Raw genomic sequence first — 15,354 nt, forward strand, 5'->3', positions numbered from 1 at the left:
GGGAGTCACAGCAGCCTCTGGGTATATTTTTTTGCATTTCATATATTATCCAGTTTCACATTCTCATAGGATCAGCAATTCTATAGCAACTTATTCTCAGAAGTCTTAATACAAGCAAAACAGCCATGGTCGTATAGAATACTTAAGCACTTCAATACCAAGCAATAAGATGCTAAAATAAAAACAAAAATTGCACAGTTTGTTTACTACGCCTGACGGAATCATGTTTACAGAAAAAACTTTTCTTTCAAGCTTTTAACTAAACATTAACTTATTACAGGATTACAGTTTCTCTTTAATAAATTGCACACAAAACACAAGTTCTTTATGATGCATAAATATTTCCTTATTACACATGGTACAAAAATACTCGTACTTTTTTGTTCTGAATTCCCATAAGGATAGCTGATTTGGCAACACTGGAATCTCTCCAATCGGAAGGACGCAGGAAAAAGTTAGATATAGAACAGCTGTAAAATATCTAAGTGAAGGGGGGAAAAACATAACCCTGACTTTAAAAACCAAGAGGAGAGAACAGACAAGAAATGAAACCCAGTGCATTGTACTTGAAAACGTTTTTCAAATCTGCTGGTGAGACCGGAGACTACAGGGCAAATGAGGAGGGGTGAAACAAGGATAGTAGTTTTGAAAGCCAAGTCTTTCACAGAAGCAAGATGAAAAAAGAAAAAACCAACCTTGCTGGATCAATAGTTAGGCCAAGACCTGTTGCTATGGTTACACAAACGCTAGAACAAACTTACACTCACACATACACAAAGTGTTTTAAATTCATGCCAGAAAACATGCAAAACTGATTGTCTTTCGTTTCCTTCAGCAGAGTGGCAGAGTCGAGGGCACGGCCGACAGGTATTGCTCTGTACAGGTAGGTCTCATTTTGGCACCAGTGTCTTGGTAGGGACAAACCTGCCTGCGGTAACCAGCAATGAGTCTCTCCATCCAGGCTTCGGCGGCACAGAAAGGAGAAACTCATCTGGGGGATCTATGAAGAGGGGAGGGAAGGGGGGGGGGGCGGGCAGAGCCCAGGCCGCAGAGCTGGGTTGTATGAACAGAGTCACAGTCTAAACGGGGGAAGCCCACAACTCCGTACCAGGAGACGTCTGAGGTTACTGCGGAGCGTCCACAAACCAGATGGATTCTGATGGATCCACTGCTTCATCCCTGGCACATCACTCCATGGAGAGACAAAGGGAACCAGCCAAGAAGCGACACTGGAACAGAAGAGCAGAGCGATGCTCAGGGCATGGAGACGGCCCCTCGTCACGCGGACAGAGGGCAGGCTGCCTCCTTGCTGAGGAGGTCACGTTTCCATGCATTAGAGGGACACCCGAGCATCTGCTCCCCAGGCTCTCCAATTAAGGAGAGGGCCTGGAGGACAGTTGTGGCCAGCTTGCTTTCTGCTAGCCCAGCAACACTCACTCTTCGTTAAAGGTTCTCCAAGCCAGTGGGTCGGTCAGCCCTTCAGTGCAACGCACCCAGGCCAACACTGAGCATTAATGGGACCCAAGTTCCCTAGAAAGTCTTTGCACCGAGGTCTGCGCATTCGCACACCTGCTCTTGGGAAACGAGGGCCCTAGAACTCATTCCGTTAGTGGAAGACCAAGGGAAACTGCTACTATACTGTCCGCACAGGATGCTGTTGGAGACAGGGCTGTTGAACACTTGTCACTCCAGCCAAACATTGCCTGGGTGGCTAGAGAGCAGGGACACCCCCACCCCACCAAAAAAAATGGACAGCAACACCGGTCCAGCCCCACTGCCAAGCAAAGATACTTACTGAAGAACTAACAAAACTGACGGGACTTCCATCCTTGCTGGGTAGCTTCGGAGGGAGGATACCAGCGCATCTGGAAGAGAAAGTCGGCCACTGTGACAACCCTGGCACCGTGACCTGACCCCCAGGGCGTGGGGTCTCAGACAGCTGCCCTGAGGCTGTCCATCAGCGCCTGCTGCGGGCTGCAATCCAGACCCCAGCACGAGTGACCATGCAAGAGCCCGTGAAGTTACTGTGGCCTGAGTCAGGAGACTCCTAGATCCCATTTTATAGGTTTAGCCTCCTGGAGTCTCTTTCCCTACTTAGCAGCTAAGATTCCGAGCCAGTTTGGAGTTGAGCCAAGAGCCAGAAGTGGTCTGGATTTGGAAATTATTAACTAACCCCCAACTCCCCCATCTTAGCAGCCCCTCCCAGACCGACACTGGCAACACCAGCCTGGCAGCGTAAAAGGAGCATGGGCTGTAGACCCAAAATAGGCCCAAACACGTCACTTTAGTCCTGGTCTTAACACCGACAGAGTACTTGCTTCACACCACTCTGCTTTGAGTCCAAGACCTGGCACATTGCCAGCAGCCTTTCGGTCTGTGTACACGGGCCACTCATTGGCAGCGGGCAGCCTAGGCGCTCCTGTTACACTTCTTCCCACGGACTCAGCCCTAAAACCAAGGGCATGCCTAGACTCTGAGTGGGAGGCAGCAGAGTCCCACTGCCCAGCAGTCCCGGCCTCAGGACAGGAAGCTGGAAGAAGTCCTGGGCCACGCCACGGTCTCACATGGAGCAAGGCAGGGAGGGCTCAGGCCCAGACTAACCCTCAGCATCCAGACACACAGGCCCCTGCCGCGACCCAGTAGCGCTGCACCCTGAGCAGGACGGCACTGCGGCGTGCTGCCTTTCCGAGAACATGGCTTCGCCCCCGCCCGGCTGCACACAGCCCGCTCCAGCACCTGGAGACAGGGAAGGGACACCTCCCCTTGCTTGCCACCTCCTCATCAAGAGCAGCAACACTGAGCGGCAGAAGATGCTCAGGCCACCAGCAAGAGGGCAGGGGGGCATCATGAATGCTACATGGTTTGAAGACCCCAGCTGGGTCCATCACCGTTACACTGGCGATCTTGGAAGCTGTGGGAGCAGGTTCCAGGATCACCTGTAGAACCAGAACCACCCCCACACATCTTCCCAGGACCGTCAATCCTGCCCCCCAGGAAAAGTGGCAGACACAGACATGAGCTTGAACAGATGGGCGAGGAGGGGGGTGTCCTGCCAGCACAGCTGGGTCCCTCGACCCACTTGCTGCTCCCCCCCTTCACTCAGTGGGCCCCAGTTCCAGCAACCCCACCTCCCAGTCTATCCTAAGATGGGGAGAACAGGTACCCAGCCATCCACTTTCCCTGCCTGCCCGTGGGGGTGAGCTGATCCTGGGCACGAGGCTGCATGTTACGGAGAAGCAGAGCCAGGACTCTGACTTCCCTGTGAAGGCCACGTCCACAGTGCAGGGGAGGGGTGTGCGCTGGCACAGCCATGACCACTGGTGATGGGAGCCTTGGCCAACATCAAGACCTGATGTCCCAGAGCTCCCCCGCACCAGGGGATCGTGACAGGCCAGCCCTGGGGAAGGGCAGCGCCTAGGTCCTGTGAGCAGCCCAGAGTGGGAATGTAGCAAGGTGCAGCCAATAGGGAAGGCAGCAGCATTCCCAGCACCTCCAAGCTGCCTGTCCTAGTACACACCGGGCCTCTCCAAGAGGGCAGGCTGGGAGGCATGTGGGCCCCCAGAGCTCCTGGCCTGCAGGAGCCAGCCTAGTGACAGAGCCACACAGCCATTTCCTGGCTGCCTGTTGCAAGCAGTGGACTGTCAGGATTAGCTGGGAGTAACCCCTGGCAGGCTACAGCTCTACTCCCGGCAGGGGCCCTCGCTCCAGCCCACTGCACGACTGTCTGGAGGCAGTGCACTGCCGCCAGCTCTTTGGAGGAGCGAGAGGTGTTGCTTTGGCAGCACCAGGACAGTCGTGTGCTGCTGGAAAGCTGCAGCGTTGCCCTTTGAAGCAGATAGCGGCACCTCCCGGATGCTGTAAGAGGCCCGGTGCACGGAGCTCGAGTGCTCCTTGGAGCTGGCACTTGGTCGGGGGTGAGGCTGGCATCTGGCAGGGCAAAGCCGCACCCGCTGTCGGCAAGCGAAAGGGCACCGAGCCAAACACTCTGGCTTCAACCAGACCAACATGAGGGAGGAGCATGGTGCTGCCCTCTAATGGATGGGCCGGCAGGCAAAGGGCCTTCTCCGCTAGTCCCGGCAAAATGGGCCTTCCCAGCTCCGTGGCAGACGCCTGTGCAGCCTCCTGGCTCTGCCCAGGCCAGGATTGTAGGTGCCCATCCAGTGACTTTTCCCAGCTCTCATGTGGGAGCTCTGCCAGCAGAGGCAGGGCACCGCTATGGGCTGGGCCACCAGCACGCTGGGGACAGCAAGGGCTGCAGGCAGGTGGGCTGACACCTCCAGTTTGCACCGACCGCAGGAGAGCCAGAGCCCTCCCTCCCGCTCAGCCAGCTGCACGGACCTGCCTGGAGGGGTTTTGAGGGCCCAGGCAATAAGCCGGCCTGGTGCACGGCCCCTCCGCAGAAGGGAGGAGCCATCTCTGAAGCTGATTTGGAGACCGAGTCCTGAAGTGCAGGCAGGGCACCGGGCTCCATGGCTGAGCTCCCGGCTAGTGGCCAGCTGCAGGAAGGTGCAATAAGCCGGCCCGGTGCACGGCCCCTCCGCAGAAGGGAGGAGCCATCTCTGAAGCTGATTTGGAGACCGAGTCCTGAAGTGCAGGCAGGGCACCGGGCTCCATGGCTGAGCTCCCGGCTAGTGGCCAGCTGCAGGAAGGTGCCACCCACCTGCTGCCCCTTGCGCTCAATCCTGCTTGGCAGCAGCAGGGTCAGGACAGGCTGGAGCCGGGCAAGCTAACCCCAGCCCAAGTGCAGGCCCGGACGAGACACCCAGCTGTGCCCAGCATCCAGGCCCACGGGCCTTGGCCCTGGTTTACAACGCAACATGGATGAGCTTGGGGTTTGGTGGCTTGGGGAGTGGCTGTTCTGGGACCAGCTGTGAGCCTGCCCCGGCACCAGGAGAGCTCGCAGCTGCTCTTGTCAACACTGGATTCCTTGCTCTCCTGCTGTGCCCAGAAAGCGTGTTGAGGTTTAGTGACATGAGCATCATGCAACCAGCTCCGGCGGGTCAGGGACCAGCGTTCCTGCGCGCCTGCTTTGCGCCAGCTACTTGCGGCTCTGGCAGCGAGATATTCCAGAGTCCAAGGGAGAGACGCCACCGCTGGACAGCCCAGGAGCCAGAATCTTGTGTTCTGCTTCTCCAAGGGCTTCCCCGGCATTGGGCTGAGCTAGGCGGCCCCAGCCAGGCCTGTCCCCGATTCTGGGCCGTGGAAACGTCAGCAAGTTTGAAGACGCCCCAGCCTGTGGGAGGAACTGGAAGGTTCAGGGCGGAGGGTACTGACCCGACCCACCACAGGTTGTGTGGCAGTTCCCAGCTGCAAAGGTAAACCGCCCCCACAAAGGACCGGGCCAGGCCAGCCACCTAGCATGTGTCCACACAGCAGAGACCCAACCAGCCTAGGAGGCAGCTCCTGGGACTGGCTGTTTAATTGCCATGTAGACACTTAGGCTCCAGCACCCTCCCATCTCATAGGCCCTGGGCTACAAACTAAGCCTGACACTTCACAGCCACTGGAGAGCTGTCAGCTGGCATGGACCAGCCACAGGGCTTCAGTGATGGCAGAGGTACCTCAACACTCCCGATAGCGTGTCCTCTGCGCAGCTCCTCACCGGGCCCAGACCAGCTCCAGCTGGCACAGCAGATCAGAGGTTCAGGTTGGGCAGAGGCCCCATGGCAGGCCCCGAGTGACTGTACGGCAGCTCCGTGCACTGAGCTCTGTCCGCCTCAGTTCCCACGAGGATGCCGGCTGGGGGACTGGGGCAAGCTCAGAGCCCCCAGCACCACAGAGATCCTGCCTGGCAGCTATTGATCTCCAGACCCTGCCTGGGCAGAAAAGCTGCAGCCCTGACCTGCTGCGAGCCCGTGGCCTGGCAAAGGCAGGAACATGCTGCCAGGACAGCCAGCCACAGGCAGTTAGCGGCTGTGTGTCCAGCTGGCCACAGGGCAACACGCTGGTCCCCACCCTGCCCAGCCCACAGGTCTTCAAGAGGCAGAGAAAAGATGTGAGCAGAGCCTAGCAAGGAGGGGGAGAGGGAAAGTGTTTTCAGCTGATGCGGATCTAGGGCCCAGGCTGCTCTGCAACATGGAAGTGACCATCATCCAGTGGGGTGGGGAAATCCAGGTACCATCAGCCCCCCACCAGCAGCAGCAGGCTCTCGACTCAGCTCTGCTCCCAGGGGGCTAGGACAGGGTGAGGAACCTTTTGGGGTCAGGGTCACTGACTCACAGGGGAAGAGCCAGAGGCCAAGGGCTGGAGTGCCAGTGCAGGCTCCCCAATGCTGGGGGAGGCCCTAAGCCTCAAGGGCCAGATCCAGGCAATCCGGGGGCTGCATCCAGCCCCAGTAAATCTCCAGGGGCCTAGCTGGAGGAGAGCTGCACCCACGCCGCGCCCAGCTCCCTTGCAGCCTTGGCTGTGGGGACAGGAAGGAGCTTCGCCTGCCGTGGCAGCCCTGGAAGGGGCACGGCTGGTCACTCAGAGGCGTTGCCAGGAGCCTTCCAGCCCCACCTCAGAAGGAAGCTCTGCTAGGCCTGAGCAAGCGGGACATAGGGGATGCGGCCACTTCTCTGGCCTGTCACTAGATGCTGCGGGCACCAGCGTCCCCGGCCTGCATCTGGCAACTAAGCAAACCGGCCCCTTCGCGAGGCCTGTTCAGACCGGCCCACACAGGCGCTGCGCTATGGGGCCACACGCACTCACGCCCCGGGGCCGGGAAAGGCCTGAGTGCGACGGGCATGGGGGCAGGACTGGAAGACGTTCGTGCCCGGCCTGCAGACGTGAGGCAGCTCTGGAGGACGAGTGCCGCCATGTTGCCTGCAGAAAGTCAGGCCTGCCCGCTGGTCGGTCACAGCTTCTCCACAGGTACTGCACCTCAGAGGCCAACTGTGTCCCAGCCACTGCTCAGAACCTCCCCTGCTCCAGCGAGTCAGAGAGGGAGCTTGGCTGCACCAATGAGACCTCCCCAGAGTACCAGTTGCTCCACATCAGCCCTGTGGCCACCACTGTCCTCCAGCAAGCGAGTGGCTGGCTCCCATAGGCCTGCGCAAGACAGAAATGCCAACTGGGAGGGAGACGGGTTAGCTAGTCACTGACCTTCCCCTCCAGCGACAGGCTCTGCCACCATTCACTGGGAAGCCCCAGGGCCATTGGCCTCCACGCTGTCTGGAGGAGGAGTGTTGGCAAGGAGGAATCCCTCTGCCACCTCCAGCTGGCTCAGGGACATGCCTTGGGGAAGGGAGCCAGCCATCGCCTCCAGGCAGCTGGGTGCAGAGACGGCCGCAGCCAGCCTCTGACCGGATGTGTTGCTGGAGTCCATCCCCTCATGCTCCGCTCTCCAGCTGTGTCCGTGGGGAACACTGGGGCGCTCGTTTCTGGTCTCTGCTACGTACAGGACCTGCCAAGGCAGCTGTGCAGGATGAGGCAGCCGAGAGAAGCCAGGGTAAAGGCCCGGGGAGCTGCAGGACACGCTCAGTCACGCGAGGGAGCAGCCAGAAGCAGGCAGGTTCGTCCCATCTGCCTGCAGGGAGCTCAGCGAGGTTCTCCCTCGTGGGAGGCCAGTTCCAGCAGAAGCTGGGATGCAGGAATTTCCAGGCTTGAACATGTTACAGATGCGGCCAGAGCCCCACACTCCCCTGGGCCGGGCATTGGCCACCACTCCGCAGCAGTAGCGGCGAAAGCAGACCCTTCGCCTGTGCTCCGTTATCTCTGGCTCAGTCTGTCCCTCAATCCAGCCAGGGCCCTGTTGTATGGGGCCAGGTGACCTGCCATGCCCGCAGCAGTGCCTAAGCCACAGGCTGCATGGGTCCTGGCCCTACACCAGCCTGGGCCCGGAGTAGGAAAAGCCTCCCTGCACCTCAGGCCAGGAGAGCCGCCCAGCGCCCAGATGCTACAACTAACCCCTCTGCTCGACTGGAGCACCCAGAACCCCCCCCCCCCCATTCTCCCCACCCCCAGGAGCACACGGCTGGGTTGCTCGGCCTAGCCCCAGACCCTCAACACCCGTTGTTCAGGCTCTCCGGAGCCACCTTCCGGCCAGCAGCCTGCCGAGAGGCGCCAAGCCGGCGGCAGGGGCTGGCTTTGCCTGAGGTAACTGAGGAGGAAAGGTGAAGGTTAGCCCTGCCGCAGTGGGGCTGGCTCTAGCCCCTCCGGAGCGTCTGCCGGACGTGCCTGACAAGTGCTGCTCTCGAACGTGCACAGGAGAGAATTTAGTCGTGTGCTTCCGGCGTCACGTCGCTCGCCTCCCCCACCACGTGACAGGAGTGAGACAAGGGTGTGGCCGGTGGCCTCGAAGTGGGGGGCTGGGGAGAGATGAACGCCTTTGACCCCAAGCAGCAGGGTTTTTCCTGCCATGGTTCAATGAGGTTCCTCTGCCCGGCCCCAGCCAGGACCAAGCCAGTCCCGGCTGGCTCGGGAGCTCAACGGAAGACGTGCCATGCTGTGGTGCCATGTTGTGCTGCCACGTTGGAGCTGTGGGTTAGAAAGAAGGCCCGGTATGTCATTCCCCAGGCTCTGGTGGGTGGGTAGCGTGAGGCCCATGCACTGGTTGCCACGGAGATCTGGGCTACAGAGATGGGCAGAAGCTTGCAAGTCCCGCTGTGCGCCCTGGAGAAGGGATGGTTACCTTACCAGTCTTTCCAGATGTGGGGGCCATCATGCTTAGGAAGGAAGCTGTAGTACAGCCACGCCACTAGCGGCAATTAGGCATCACTAGGGTGGCCCAGCTCCAGGGACAGCTCTGAGCTTCAGGGCTAGCCTGCGCTGGCATCATGGCTGGCGGTCACTGGGGACATCAAAGGAGGGATTTGAGAGAGGGAGGGAGGGAGGGAGGGAGGGAGGAAGGCAGACGGGTTCATTTCAGTCAGTGACTGGCCAACAGTGGCAACTATGGGAGGGCCAGCGCCGGGATACAGCAATGTCCAGGCACGAGTGGGATGGGCCGTAAGGGGGTTACTGAAAGTGTCAGGTTCAGAGTTAGGTCTACGACCAGCCCAGGAGCCCCCTTGCCAGCTAAGCAGGGGGCACGTGCACCAGGCCCCCCGGAGCCCTTAGTCACCTCAAGTTAGAGCCACGAAAGCAGCCAGTACCCACCTGTCCAGCTGCCACACCACAAGGGGCAGGGCCCGTACGGATGGGCATCTGCCACCCACCCAGACAGGCCCCAGCCCCAGGTCTGATGTTACTTGGGGTTGTTTAACCCTTTGGTAGGGTGTTCCCAGGCCAGGAGCCAAGGTTTCAGGAGTTTCTCCAGCAGGCCGGGGTGGGGATGAGGGAGGGGGTAAGGGGCAGCAGGGGACCATCAAGGCAGGCCAGCACTCCCTGTGCCCGATTGCCTGGCAGGGAGCCTGCTGGAGCCGCGTGCTCAGTCACTACCTCGGCAGCGTCTCCACCGGCCAGCAGGGACGGAGGCCTCGGCCCATGGCCTGCTTTGCTGTGCGTGGAGAACCGGGTTTGAAGGCCACTTACTTGGCAGCGGTTTCAGCCGCAGTTCAGGCGCTACAGTCACTCCCATCTGTCACCCCACCCTGCAGCCCCACCCAGGCCTCAGCGGCCGAGGGAGCTGGCGGCTCGGAGCTGCCAGCAGCTAAGTCATGTTTAACTCTAATGTTTTATGGGTCACACGTGCACTGTGGGAGCGGCTGGGAGGACAGGCCAGCACGGGGACAGCCCCCACCTCAGGATAGGGTGCCAAGCAAGCGCGAGGAGGGTCGGGTTAGACAGCCCCTGCCACGCTCCTTCCCTTCCCGCGTGGAAAGGCCCAGGGAACGCCGCTTGCACGGGGACAGTCTGGAAGAGTAGCCCTGGGACTGCCGTGGGGCCGAGCAGGCTGTCCTGCCTGGTGGCTGGGGCCTTAGCTGCAGAACGCCTCCCACGGGCATTAGTGCGACCCACTGGCCCCACAGGGCACCTGAGGAAGCCGAGAGACCAGCCCTGTTGGAAGTGGAACAACCGGAAACGGAGTGCCTGAGCGAAAGGGGGCAGAGTGGATCTCCTACAGCGAGATGCATAGACACTGCTCCCCCCCAGCTCATGTCCTAGGGAGCCAACAGCCCCCATGGGTCTCCATGCTCCCAGAAGGGGGCACCCCCCCAGCCTTCAGAGCCAGATGGAGCACCCTGTGCTCTGGCACCAATTTAAAGGGCCCGGAGCAGCAGCCAGGAGCCCCAGACTCCTTGAATCACTAGGCCCCGACTCCCTTGTGCCTCCTCCGTGGGCCTGCATAGATCAGGCTTCCAGCTGGTCTTGCCCATCAAGACATGTATGAAGCAGTTGCAACTGCTCCCTTCCACCCTTCCTCTAGGCATCTCCCAGGGCCCTAGCGCCCCACCCTGGCTCGAGGAGCCACCGGAGCCAGAACTCAGCCATTCTAGACAGAGGGCCAGATCCCATGAAGGGTGGGCATGCACTTCAGACTCGCTCCCACCCCGCTGTCAGGTCATGCCAGAACAGACCACCAGGTCAGCCCAGCCCCCCCCCCCCCCCCCCCAGGCCAACGGCAGCCACTGGGTGGCCTAGTGGCCCTAATGAGCCAGGCTTTGGCCCTTTAGTAAGGGGGAGGCCCAGCTGGGCCGAGACGGTCTTGCCAGAGCTCAGCCTTTGACGGGCAGGCTACGGGCAAGCCTGCATGTGCCAGCGCCTCCCACGCAGGGGGCAGAACCACACGGCAACAAGGACTAGCTTCCTGCGCCCTGGCTGGATCCAGACACTGAGCAGCAATACACGGCTGGCAGTTTGGGGGCGGGGAAGTATCCCCAGTAGCTCCTGTCCTGCTGCACACAGCCCTGCCCGGCTCCCACAAGGCTGTGCACAGGACAGGAATGGACCCTGATCTCCCATGGCTGCAGTAGAGCTCTAACCACTGAACCTTCCCTCTGCCACCCCGTGAGGATGCCAAGTACCTGGCAACGTTGGGGTTCCGGATCAGCGTCAAAAGCTTGTTTAAGCTACCGCAAGCTCTGACGTGCCCTCCCCCACAGGGCATCTTGGCAGGCAGAAGTATCCAGAACTTCACCATGTTTGGAATTGGGTTTAAGGGCAACTCTCTAGGTGGAGATTAGTAACCGTGACAGCAGCCACATTTGGGGGCCTCCCGGAGGTGCACGCCCTCCCCCCAAGCCCCATTTTACTCCAAGTAACCTTGGAATTCCATGGCTTTAACAGGGGAGGGTGTCAGACACCAACCTTAAGATGCCCAACAAGAACGCAACAGTGTTTAAAAGCCGGTTGTAGCCAACTCTCACGCTAATGTCAGAAAGGCAGATTCACGGGCAGGCCTAAGTACCCAGCATGCACCAGCTGGGTGAGCTTTGGCAGCAAACGTGTCAATCTGGTCCCAGTCAGAGCCTGGGCCAGGGACAAGACTCCAAAGCTCCTGCCTCAGTTTCCCCTCAGGGTTACCCTTGCAGCCAGGCCATTCAAGGTGCCTCAAGCAGTGCTCCAAGCCACACATGGCCAGACCAGTAACCAACGAGTCACATCAGCAAAGTGCCCTGACACATCCAGACTACCTCACTGCTGGAAACAGGATCACCGCATGCAGGCAAGCTACAGAAGGGCTTGGATGGGTGGAGCTCTCCGATTTGGCACCCGAGTTCTTGGGCCGCCCCTGGCTACAGCACAGCGAGGCAGAGTTCATTCTTGGCGGTCTGAGGGGACTCGGCCTATGCACAGGGGCTGACCGCTTTAGCTCCGAGGAGATCCAAGAGCACCGTTCAGAACAAAGCCGGATTGGTCCTCCACGCCCAGGGAGAGGGGTACACAGCCAGCTAGCCGCACACTTTCCTTTTCACGGGTCAACGGCAGAGTCTCTGCCCCACGTGCAGAGTGGACTGGGCTCAAGCCGTGACCCACCCTTCAGCTCACCCGTCTGCCAGACCTTTCCTCCCCAGGCCTGCAGGGCAGGAAGCCACCTGGGTGGGTCGCCGCCAGCCACGTCCCAAGGGCAGGCTCCCCTGCTGTCGGCAGCCAGCCTGCCCTGAATGCAGGGCCCAGCACAGGAGTGCACGCCATGGCTCAGCAGGTGGGCCAGGTGCCGAAACCCACGGCCAAGCCAATGGGCGGGGGGGAAGCAAACAAGGCTCCGAGTTAATGGTTCTCCAGCAGGCGCGGGAGGCTTCTCCGGGCGCGACTCACCTGAGCGTGAAGGGCAGCAGCGGCGGCAGCAGCGGCTGGATATGTGAACGCAGCATGGGGGATGGCGGGGGTTAGCTCTGTGGTGTACAGTGGGTAGGGGGCCCAGGCCTCTGGAGACGCTGGGATAAGAGCTGCTCCAGTCAGGTCATCTAGGTGAGAGAAACAGTGTTTGAGACACGTGCCGGGGTCTGCAGGCCCAAGCAGAGCGCCAAGCGAATGGGAGCTCCCTGGTAGCGCCCCGCCTCCGCGCCCTGCACAGCGCCTCACACCCGGCGCAGCTCAGCCGCTGGCCAGCCCCAGGGGCTTGGCACAGGGATGCCGGCCCTTTCCAGCAGTGAGCCCTCCCACCAGGGCAGCGCAGGAGGGGCTGACAGGAATGCAGCCGCCAACATGGCAGCTCCTCCAGCAGCCTGCACGCAGTGCTGTGTCCCTGGCGACCCTTGTGCTCCATGGAGCTGGCTGCTCCCGCAGAGCCCACCGGCAGGCCCTGCAGCACCCACAGGTGACACTGGACTCCCCCATATCAGCGCCCTTCCACAGCCAGGCTGCAGCAGGGACAGCAGCACACCCGAGGGCAGGCCTCAGCACAGCTATTCATGAACGTGAGGGAAGCTACCCCCACACCCGAGTCCCTCCTCCCCCAGCCCCCCGGGGCACTCACAGGGGTCCCGTGCGATGAAGTGTGCGCCCAGGGCGGGGTGGATGTTGGTGGGGTTCGGTGTGGCCATCAGCTTGCTCTTTGCCATTTTGGTGTTGGCTTTGGCAAACTCCAAGCGCAGGGTCTGCGGGTTCTCCGGGTCGAAGCGGATGCCCTGCAGGAGGGGAACAGCATCTTGCACTGCATCCGTGTCCCCCCCCCCCCTCCCCCGGTGGGTTCAGACGAGTGCTGGACTAGTCACATCTTCCCAGCCAGGGGCCACAGCCCACCCAGTTACACAGGGCAGCTCAGGACACTGGAGCGGCCCATAGCAGGTCAAGTCTCCCATAGAACTGGCAAGCTCTTCCCCCTCCTCCCAAGCAAGCTGTGGCTGATCTGGTGCCATGAGTGCACATGGGGGCAGGCCCCAGCCATGCTCAGCAGTGCCACGTGTCAGAGGGTGGGGCAACTGTGCCCAGGGCATGTCCGACTGGGCTGGAGACAGGAGAGCCCTGGCCCTGGGCACGGCTGCTCTCCTGGGAGCCCTGGGTGGGGACACCAGGCTGCAAGTGTCGTGGAGAAAACAGGAGCATGAGCCCATGCAAGCCACAGGCAGCAGCTGCTTAGCTCAAGTTCCGGGTGTGTATGGGTCTCTCCACATGGGCAGTGCCCCCTGCATGAGCCCGCCGGGCCATTGGTCCTGGCTGGTGCCTCCTGCCACGGGGATGGAAGTGGAGCCAGCCCTCACTGGAAGCCCCACAGGGAGAGTGATCCCAAGCCCACCGCAAGCCAGGTGAGCTGACCGGTCTCCTGGCTGCTCAGGCAGCACCCGCCGCCCCCCCCCCCCCGTGGTGGCGCCACCACATGGGTGTATCTACTGGTGCCCAGGGCTCTGTACGCCTCCCGTCTGTCCGCCCGTGAGGGCGCTGGTCACTGCTGCTCTTGGAGGACAGATTCCGTGGGGTCTCTCCCATCTAGCCAACAGCACGAGGCAAGATGTGGGCTGAGCAGAAACGGGGCACACGGGCGTCAGAGCAGCCTGCCACGGACTGCAGCTGCTTCTGCACCGCACAGGCTGGAGAGCTCTTGTTCAAAGGGAATGGCCACGGGGCAGGGGCAGGCCTGCATGCTGGAGAGCATGGGCACCGCTCTGGACACGCCCCTCTGTGTGTCTGGCCATCCCACCACGGGGAGCCAGAACCCACCTGCGTTATCCTCTCCCTCCCGCCAGTCCAATCCAGTTCTGCAGCCACCCGCTGCAGCGCCCAAGGGGTTCCCTAGCTGGGGAGGTGCTCTGGGCCTAGGAAGCGCATTGCCTTGGGCGCAGCTAGTTCCAGAACAGGCTGGAGCCCCAGGGCAGCTGCTGGTCATTGCCAGACTAGGCTTCTGAGGCCAGGACACAATGGCCACCCAGGCTGGCCAAAGGCCCATCCAATCCAGCAGCCCATGTGTGGCCAATGCCAGGTGGCATGACCCTTCCAGGGATGTATCCCGCTGGCCCTCCACGAGCTGCCGACAAGCCCCCTGTTCCTTCAGCTCGGCAACTGGCTGGACACAGCACTAGGTGAGCGGCCAGCCGGCCAGCCTCATGGGCAGCCACACGAGGCCCCCGCTGGAGTCCCCAACGGGCACTTACGTTCAAGGCATTCTTCGCTGCTTCCGCACCGGCTCGGCTATCGAAGGTAACGAAACCAACTGGCTAGAGGAGAGAACAGTGGGTTAGGTGCGAGCGCCTCCTCCCCACGCCGCCAGCCACAGAGCCAACACCTACGGCACTCGGCTAGGGAAGCCGCTCTAGCCTGGACTAGTCACATCTAGCCTGGAACTCAGGGCCGAGCTACATGTCAGAGTAGCAGAAGAGCTGTACGCACCCTCCCACCGTGACCTGGGCCTCGGGCTGCCCTGTTAGTTGCCTGGGACTTCGCCAGTGGGGCACTGGGCCGGAAAGAAAACACCGGCACTTCCTGGCCCTGGGGTGGTGCCCGATGGCAGCGCCAGCTGGTGTCCACGCTGTACCAAGAGCTGCTTGGACATGGGGCAGCCGACTGCTTACTCCTGGGGAGGGAGGGGCAGCATGCCTAGCCCCTGCGGAGGCTTCCTGCGAGAGCCAGCAGGTTGTCAGCCAGACAGGACGTGGCACAGGCCAGACGTGGCCAGTGGGCCTCTCCCCGGGCCAGGCTCCGCGAGACTCGCTGCCACCACCCAGCCGTGCAGAGAGAGCTGGGAATCACACCGGGGCATGTGCAGCTACTGCAGGGAGGTAGCTCAGCCCGCAGGGTCCGTGGGAGCCTCCCCCAGCCCAGACCCCTAACCCCAGCTGTTCTACCAGAGCCACGAAACAGTGCACGGGAGGGGAGCAAGGAGCCTTACCTGCTTGGAGGTTAGTTTGATCAGTGAGCCTTCATAGCCCTGAGGGAGAGAAACAGGCCAGGCGGTTACTGACCCCAGGCAGGCCTTGACAGCGCGCCCGACTCCAGGGACCCTGCCACCCCCACCAGCTCCTGACCCAGAGATCAGTGGCTGATCCAGCTGCACCCTGTGGGGAGGACAGGCCCCTTCCTCCCCCAACCCCTGATGGCCTTAGCAGCGCCCCCCCC

At 61.1% G+C, this 15,354-nt stretch overlaps 1 protein-coding gene across 2 annotated transcripts in view; it reads right to left on the reverse strand.

The window, feature by feature from the left end:
* The window catches only part of RBPMS2 (RNA binding protein, mRNA processing factor 2), a 45,180-nt gene continuing 29,826 nt past the window's right edge, over positions 1-15,354 (reverse strand). The window contains exons 3-9 of one of the 2 annotated variants that reach the window (XR_012895811.1): positions 15,128-15,166; positions 14,394-14,456; positions 12,782-12,932; positions 12,121-12,269; positions 8,617-8,770; positions 1,796-1,865; positions 1-1,229 (exon numbers count right to left, since the gene is read on the reverse strand). Coding sequence is in view for 1 of the 2 variants with exons in the window: in XM_075897472.1 (XP_075753587.1) it covers positions 1,803-1,865; positions 12,121-12,269; positions 12,782-12,932; positions 14,394-14,456; positions 15,128-15,166 (465 nt within the window). In the remaining variant the exon portion in view is untranslated. The remainder of the gene's footprint in view (positions 1,230-1,795; positions 1,866-8,616; positions 8,771-12,120; positions 12,270-12,781; positions 12,933-14,393; positions 14,457-15,127; positions 15,167-15,354) is intronic. The other variant, XM_075897472.1, reaches the window with a different exon arrangement.

This window comes from Pelodiscus sinensis, chromosome 14, assembly GCF_049634645.1.
Source record: "Pelodiscus sinensis isolate JC-2024 chromosome 14, ASM4963464v1, whole genome shotgun sequence".
NCBI classification, from domain to species: domain Eukaryota; kingdom Metazoa; phylum Chordata; order Testudines; family Trionychidae; genus Pelodiscus; species Pelodiscus sinensis.